This window comes from Nelumbo nucifera, chromosome 4, assembly GCF_055504915.1.
Source record: "Nelumbo nucifera cultivar China Antique chromosome 4, China Antique-T2T, whole genome shotgun sequence".
In the NCBI taxonomy this organism is placed as follows: Eukaryota; Viridiplantae; Streptophyta; class Magnoliopsida; order Proteales; family Nelumbonaceae; genus Nelumbo; species Nelumbo nucifera.
Genome location: NC_142652.1, coordinates 31346309 through 31355070, shown reverse-complemented (window position 1 = coordinate 31355070; position 8762 = coordinate 31346309). Strand labels below are relative to the sequence as shown.

The 8762-nt window shown below is 38.8% G+C and overlaps 1 protein-coding gene across 1 annotated transcript; it reads right to left on the bottom strand.

Annotated features, from left to right (window-relative positions):
* Positions 1-3163: 3163 nt before the first annotated feature.
* On the bottom strand, positions 3164-7646 carry LOC104609912 (uncharacterized protein At1g66480-like). Its single transcript, XM_010276338.3, has 2 exons — positions 5880-7646; positions 3164-3862 (listed from the first exon to the last, which is right to left on the bottom strand). Exons 1-2 carry the CDS (start codon positions 6507-6509, stop codon positions 3818-3820), a joined length of 675 nt encoding a protein of 224 aa, XP_010274640.1. The 5' UTR covers positions 6510-7646; the 3' UTR covers positions 3164-3817.
* Positions 7647-8762: the final 1116 nt, after the last annotated feature.

Here is an 8762-nt window from a genome sequence, read left to right as displayed (position 1 = left end):
TATTATAGTGGTGAATCAAGTGGTGCATTATAGTGGTATATTAAGTTTGTTTTATTTAAGTGTAGATATACAAAATTATTGAAGATAATATAATATAAAAAAATATTGATCAAAGCCGGCGGTCATCTAATTGCCGGCGTAGCTATACATAAGGCTTAAAATGGCGACTTAGATATGGTCTAAGCCAGCGGTTCAGGCCGCCACTAAAAGGAGCAGGACAATCTTTTGCAAAATTTAGGCTGGCGGTCTGGACCGCCGGCTGAAGGAGAATGCCAATTTTTGACAAAACTAAAGCCGGCGGTTCCAACCGCCACCTAAAATAGTATGGCTTTTTTTTACCAAAACCTACACCAGCGGTCCTTGTGTCTATGCCGGTGCTTTACACACTGCCGGCACACATGTAAATTAAAAATCATGCCGGCAGTTTGTAATGTCGATATTTATAATATATTTAAAATTTTATTTATTTTTTTTACTTTATCGGCAGTTTATGACTGCCGGTATAATAAAGGATAAGGCGGCAATTCTGACAAACCGCCGACAATACTTAATTTAGGAGTCCAAATTGATGCCACCTAGGCCGGCAGTTTTGTACAGATTTGTCGGCGGTCATGATTTTCCCCGATGGTGGCTATACCGGGAAAGAAAGACCGCCAATAGTTCGCCGGCATTGATCAATTTTGGCGGTCATGCATAGTTTGGTCTGTAAAGTACAATATATAAACCAATTTGTCCAATTTGAATTTTACTCAGATTGGATTGGGATGGATCTGGGTTAAACCTGACTAATTACAATTGGTCTTATATATATTTCAGATCTGAATATGGCTTAATTGGATCAGATTTCAGATCATTCCTGCGGATGGAAATAAGTTCCTTCAGCACCAAGCCAACTCTTTTCGACCTCACCTGTTGGTCTTTTGTCTGGCATTACAAAGAAATGCTTGACATGACAAGGAATCTAAGCCACTATTAAACCTCTCTCTATTAGGTTGGGTCACTGAATAGGTTTCTAGTCTCTAAGACGCCCCCTCATGCGAAAGCCTCTTGGGCTTGAAGAAGCATGGACAAGAACAGGCCCATCCATACTTTGTGCATAAACTCATTAATTAAGATGGGGTAGTGAGGATCGAACAGTAGACCACTTGATATACCATCTCAGGGAAAGCTTAACCTATTAAATGAGGTCCCTGAATAGGTTTTTATTTTCTAACAAACTAGCTAGAACAGATAATTCTTGTTTTTCTAACTTGTTCTAGTCAGCCCAAGATTAGACAAAGGAAACATTGATGAACAACATGCATTTCTTCCACAGCTTGCTGGAAATATCATTTGAGAAAAAACAAATTAGACTTGTCAAAGTAAGTTGCCGTGAAACACATTAAACAGCCAACCACTGGTCTTTAATTGCTCTACAAGTTGATAAGAACATCCAACGAATAGATTCAATAGTTTGAAGTCTAGTGATGGAACAATCTTAATTAGATGATTTAATTCCAGTCGGCTCTTATTCATAGCTAGAGACAGAGGCAAGCATTTTACGTCCATGAAAGGACTGTAGAGAATACTGCCAAATTTTAATGCTAGAAGGGTCACCTTGTCTCATTTTCCTTGGCATTTAACCTTGGAAGTTGGCACAGGGTCTGGTCAATTCAATTACTTTCATAGGGACTGAATTTATTAAATGCCTACTGTTAGCATTAAAGATTACTTTGGAACGAGTGGCCAAAAACACTGTTCGTAGGCCCCTAAGGATTTGATAGAAGACAACAACTACTAAACAAAAATGCCTTTCAATTCCTATCATGATGCAAGACTATCACTAGTCCCAGACCCACAACAAGGGCCATTGCTCCGTGCAAAGGTTAAACCTCGAGGAGACAAGCGTGAGACTACAGGATTCAAGTCTGAGAGTGGCCATTTTATGCAAAAAATGACAAAGGTTGGGCAGGTACAGTGGGGCAGGGAGGATTCTGCAAATCCTTGGATTGAATTCTTTGTGTGTAACTCTGTGTATCCAATTCCACAACTTTGAGAGGTTTTGAATTTATTGGGGTGAAGGGTGTATGTTTTCAGTTCCTTGGAAGTGGCTTCTTAAGGAGTGGAATATGCTGCAATCTTGAATTCCTTGGTGATCCAAAGCGAAGAGTGGCTAATTCATGTTGAGTAAGTAAGAAAAGGGTGTCAAAGTTTGACAAAAGTGCACTTTTGTTTTGTAGATTAAGATGTAATTAGGTCACTCTAAATACAGCTATCATCCAAATATTAATCGAAAATGGAATTTAATTAAGGAACTCATTTCGTAAGAGTCCTAATTAAAATGAGCACGTTTCATTGTTCATTGACTCCTGAAATGAGTTCATTTTAGAGGTTCAAATGTGAATATGAACGCATAAAACCTTTACAGTTGAAAAGTTTGAAATCATTTTTCTAAACAGTACAAGTTCTTTGAAAATATACTCAGCGTGGCGTTGCAATGTCAACCAACATGGACCAATAAAACCATGGTTACATCACTCATGTGTGAGAACTTGCTTTGTGAAAGTGAGGAAAATTTGCTTTTCCACAAAACATGTATGATATGATGTATCTAATATATTATAACATATATTTAGATATAAGATGTGCCATGCTTTGTCTTGTTTGTAAAATAAAAACATTTGGAACATCAATTTTGATATTCTGTTATGTTACACTATTTTGAGTGGACCAACCCTTTTTTTATTATTTTTAATCTTTAGAATCGATCATATTCGAGCTTAATTTTCCGTGTATAATACTGTCTTAAATGTCGTCAAATTGCTAATGATGTTCAAAGTAATTAGTGCTATATTCATTTTGAGAAATGTAGAATTGTGTTATGGCCCGAGAGGTTAAACAGCTTGGCTTGATGCATTCGGACCATCTTAGGGTTTTTAGTGGATTGGTCAAATACTATATCTCATGGTTCCAACCATAGAAAGGGCTACCTGAAATAGAGTAGTACATGTGAAGCCCGCATAAGGGAAAGGAAAGGGCCATCTACTATTGTACCCTAAAAAGGTGACGTAGTTTTTACATGGATTATCGATGTAAAACCTTAAAGGTGATAATGTTTTATATCTATTATCGACGTAAAATTATATTTCATCCAAATGCATACAAAAACTTAACTGATGTATAGTTTTGCGTTGATAATAATTATATTCATTTATCAAACGTATACAAAACAGGACCGATATAAGTTTTACATTGATTCTTTGATTTACATCACATCCAAATATAGCCTAAATGGCTTGACTTGACAGGTTCCAATATTTGGCTTTTGATGTATTGGTCAAGTACGTAACAAAATGATCAAAATGATTGATACAAGTTTCCATTTTTAATAGTCAGAAATATATATGCATGTAACCCATTTTCCCGTGAATGGAGGGGGATTTAGACTTGACTTAGACCATGAAAAAGAAATTAACAGGCCTTTCAAGTTTGAAGTAGATATTGTTTCTTGCATGTTTCTGGAAGCTCGCGCTTCATAAACATAATTATATATATATATATATATATATAGTAATTAAGATTTTACTCTTCTTTCCTTTGCAATTTCTTCAAACAGCTGAAAAAACACTGTTCACTTGCGCATACAGTGAACTATACATATGAACCGTCATATACGCAGAGAGGAGAGAGGACATAGAAAGAAGTTGGGGTTGGAATGAGAGAAAGAGAGATATCCTAAATACACCCTCCCTTCAACTGTTGTAGCTCCGATCCACTAGGACATTACAGTAGTTAATGAAGGGTTCATTAGTAATTAGCTTCTCCTTGCTTTTGCTTGCTAGGCACATTCTCCTTCTACAATTGGCGAAAACCCAACTCGTTTCTGCAAATTAAGACACACCAATCACAAGAATTAATTAGGAGAGATCATGATTCCTGAAGAAATCAATAAGATAATAATAAAAGGCAAAAGAAATCACATAACCCACTCTCACCACATAACTACACAAACACTATTTAGTATTTGCTTCCATGTTGGATCTTGGCGTCGCTAACCAATTACCCAAAACTTCCGGGTTTTCGGATCTGGGTCAATGACTTCCAAGTTCCAAGTTCCAACCCCCCCCCCCCTTTTCCCCTAAAATGATCGTGAATTCGTGATTAGCCATGTGAAACTTCCAAAGGAATCGTGATTCCACAGTTGTACACAAACATGTGCACATGCAGAGGGCCCGGGAAATTGGAGCTGTCTTCACTTAGGCTCTAGATCGGTGGGCTAAAAGTCAAACATTAATTGATTAGGGTTCACGGCAATCAATCATGGCCCATCACCGTTGTATGTGTTGAATTATTGTTGGCCGTTAAAAAAAGAGATTAGATAGATGGAAAATAGGTCAAATATTTGACTTTGAGACGTTTTGGATTAAGCTTCCTACATCGGAATTGGATCGACGTCACTGACTGTTTATTACATGTTTACCACGTGTCATTACATGATTTGTGTATAAAATGACCACGTCTTTGTCAAGCCACCTCGGCAGGCTTGACAGTTAATTTGTCAGTTGTTATCAACTAACCTGTGTGTGGCTGTGTTTCTTTCCCATTTACCTCCAATGTCTAATATTTCACGGAAGGAATTAAAAATCAGATTAAGACAGAATTTTTCCTTGTAAAACTAAGCGTCTTATCTCGTGGTTAATGAATGAGACATGGATCCCTAGAGTCGTTTTCAAATTTGAGGGGATAGAGGACGAACAGGAACAGGTGTCAATAAGGATCGGAAACGTTTCATATGGAAATAGTCATGAGTGATGATGATTTGATGGAAAACGGTCTCATTTAGTATAATTCCATTACGTCTTGAGACTTGGATGATAAAAAAGAAATTATAAGTTTCTAGATGTTGGTGAAGTTTTGGTTTCACAAAAGGTTTAAGAAAGATTTGATATGAAAAATCTTACAATCAATAAACCGGCATCATAAAAGTAGGAATCAGTTAAATGGATTTTCACCAAAATTCACCAAGGGTTGTAATTGATCAAAGCCTTTGTGGTATCATATAAAAAAATTGGTTAAAATTTCAGAAAATTTTCTGAAGATTCTGACGATTTATTTTACCAAAAAAAAAAACTTATGTTATAAACGGATAAAAGGTCTGAAATGGTCTAAGCTTAAACCTTGGTTTTCTACTGCTTTTCTTTCCCACCTTGAGATTGATAGAAGAGAGAGAGTAGGAGAGAGCTATTTAGCCACGGCAGCAGAGCAGCCTACTCTATGCAATCTTCATCATGTATAAAGTTGAATGGGCCGGGTTGGCTTTGTTGTGCTAATTAATTCCACAATGCACACTAATGCACTATTATGGTCTCGTAAATCAATGGGCCGGGTTGGCTTTGAGTGGATCTCCTTGGTGGATTGATTTTTCGGGTCCCATCTACTTGCACGCGGTCGACATTTTTTCAAGCCCAAAAGGACGGTACACTGTCCTTTGTGTACCAGACAACGACCCCAGATTCCTCCACTAAAAAAGATAAAAGAACTAATTCACACGAGAGTTGCTTCCAAGCTAAATGAACCACAACCATGAGATTGGGTTCGTTGGAAGCAAGGGATTCCAATCTAAGGGTTGGGGGCCCAATCTTTCTTGAGTAAGCACAACCCATTTGGAAAACTCCACAAAGGAACGTAGTGGGCGTAGGCCCAAAAAGTCAATCATGGTTCATGGGTCCGCTAATTTATTTTAGTTATAATCAAATTAAAGTGCCTAGGTCCACCAAACTTTGTTGTTTATTCTCTTCCTCTTTGGGATTCACACCTATCTCATCTAATAAAACGTCATCCCAGTGATCATCGGAACGGAAACTCGGTGTGACTCGACGAGTTAAGACAGAGCAACATACCTCACGCGGTTTGCAACTCGTCTCGGTGATACTGCCTAGACCAGGCTTCCACTGCGTTTGTTGCTGCAAGAGCGACCCCTCATTGCTCCTGCCTGCAACTCCATCGACGTTGCCGTTGCCGTTGTTCTTCGAGAGGCAAAGGTCCATGATCTTCGCAGCTGCCTCGCTGGGATCACTGCTCTCTTCCATCAGCTTGGCCACCTGTGATTTAGGCAGCCTTAGCTTAACCCGCAGAGCCCCGGACGGCGATTCTGGTCCGGACTCGTCGGGGATGACGCTGGTGGATTTTAAGATGGTAAGGTCGGAAGTAGACCTCCGGGACAGCATTAGACTCTCCAGCCTGTCCTTGGCGCTCATCTGTATGCCAGAACGCACCCTTCTGGCCACCTTCTGCTGAGGAAGCGTCGGCAGTTCAATTAGGAAATAGAGCTTCCTGGGCTTCAGTTCCTGTTGTGGCTCCAACGGCTTTGCTCGGATACCAAAGTGCTTAACTGCCTCAGATTCCATTAAAACGAAACCTGGGTAGTCCTTAACTACATCCCCAACTCGCACCGGAGCCTTTAACTTGAACGTTTCTCCGTCAATCTTCATGATCTTGGCCGTTTTTCTTCCGCCTAAACTGTTACCCATTTGTCTGTAGTTCTGTACTTCTCTCAATACAGCCTTGCTTTTGGTTACTGGAGAGCTCTAATGAGCAATTTCTGGCTGATAACTCTCTTAGCTAGGTTTCTTTAGCTCTCTCTTCTGGGATGGTGGATGTAAGATAAAGATAAGTACGAGAGTTTTTTTGTTGGATGGGTGGGTTGATGGATGGCGCTGCCTTTATAAGGGTGTCGAGGTCAAAAAAGGAAGGCAAAATTTTGAATAACACAGGTGTATGTTTGACAAAAGAAAAGTACGTGAAACGGTGAAAATAAAGGGCGACGGAGCTCTTCCTTAATTTCTTCTTTCCATCTGTTACTGACCATCGTCTCGTCTCTAGCCTTCACCTTGTAACCCAAAGACTTACGAATTTAAACGTTTCTAACAACCGTTCTTTCGGTCTCTGTTGCTCAAGACTAAACCGATTTCGAAGGCTCCCAAGTCCCGTGATATGTGGGGTTATATGGGGAAGATCATTACATAATCATATTTGTCTTCTTCTTTATGGATTGATTCGTCCGTAACAAGTGGTGTGGAATCGAGAAATTTCTCTTTGATTCCTTTCATCAGGTGGGTTATGATTTATGAACTAATGACTTGGTGGTGGACTGTGGCGGGATCATTTCAAATCAAAAATATTTTATCTAGTCACCGAGGAAAGTTCTTGTTAAACCAAATATTTTATCTTTTCTGCTATAATAAAACCATTTTTTTTTCTTTTAAAAATTCCTATTTGCACAGTTTGTTCTTCCTTTTTCTTTCTTATTTTTGTACATAGGAATGGGCCGAAGCCGAATGGCAATGGAATGGGTTTGGGGCCGGGTTTTTCCTGCCCCGTCCCCGACTCCAAACTCAAATAACCCGCCTCGTCTCCACCCCGAATCCCGATGAGGCAAAAAATTCTACGGGAATCCCAAATTTACCCCACCCCGCCCCCGATCATTCCTACTTCTATGCTTATAAATTTATTTTTAAATCTATATAGAATTATTTTGTATAATATATTAATAATTATATATATTATGTTACATAATATAGTCAGGACAGGTTCGGGTTCGGGGTGCCCCATCCCCAATCCCGAAAGTTTCGGATTTCTCTGAACCACAATCAGTAATAAAAAAAAAAAAAAAACCATTCCAACGGGTGAGGCGGAGCGGGGTGTGGAGACGGGTCAAATTGCGATCTCAATTTGTACAAGGGCTAAGATTGTCATGTGAGTAAACGGGAAGATTAATAATTATCATATATTTACGTGAATTGCAAGACTCAAGACTCAGTCTAGTTTGATATCCCGCACATCAAGTAGGAATTGCTGATTAATTTATGATTCATCAGTAGAGTAATAAACTGATGAGAGACCAAAATCCTCATGACTTGGAGAAGCTTTAATCATATACCCTGTTCAACTTGGTAAGAAAATAATTCTGAAATGATTTGTGATGCAAGAAGTCTTAATTATTTCATCACTAACCCCAATTGATGATGAAGAATAAAATCTCCAGATAAGGGTGAAATAGCTAACCATATAATTGGAGATTGGTCACTTTGACAGATTTCTAACAGGGTAGAAGAAAGTTAGGGGACATTGAATTAATTAAGATTATTAGTGCAAGATACATATGGTTGCTGCAGCTGCTTGCTTGTGTGCTGACTGCAATAAATCTGGGTGGCGCTCACTTAGTCACTTTGCATGTAGTGCTCTAGAACCATACTTGAAACGACGTCGAATCGGAACAGGACCCAACTTGAAAAGATACCTTTCCTTTCTTCATTTTCTTTTTCTTCATCAACCCAGATTCATTTCACAACCTGATTTCAGTAAATGGAGGTGGTTTAATTAACTGGACCACACTGATGACAGAGAAAAATTTTAGTAAGTTAGGTTAGGTACCAGCTTTATTAAAGATGCTATACTAGATGGCCTGAAATCGTGCCGTGGTTTCTCAAATCTCAAATCAAATGGGGGTTGATGTGATTTCCCATATTGTTACTCTTGAGTCTTGACAATGATAGATTGAAAACATTTGGAATTACAATTCACAGTGCCACAATAATATATACAGGTTTGTGCATGAGCTGGTGAGCGTTTCTTCTTCCTTCTATGCTTGGTAGGTGAGGGGTGTTCCTTGATTTAAAAATACCAAAATCTCTCTAGAGCCAAGCAAACCAAATTGTTTAATATTAAGCCATGCAGAGAGTAGAAATATGACTTTGAAGTTTGAAAATGAATATAGCATCTTT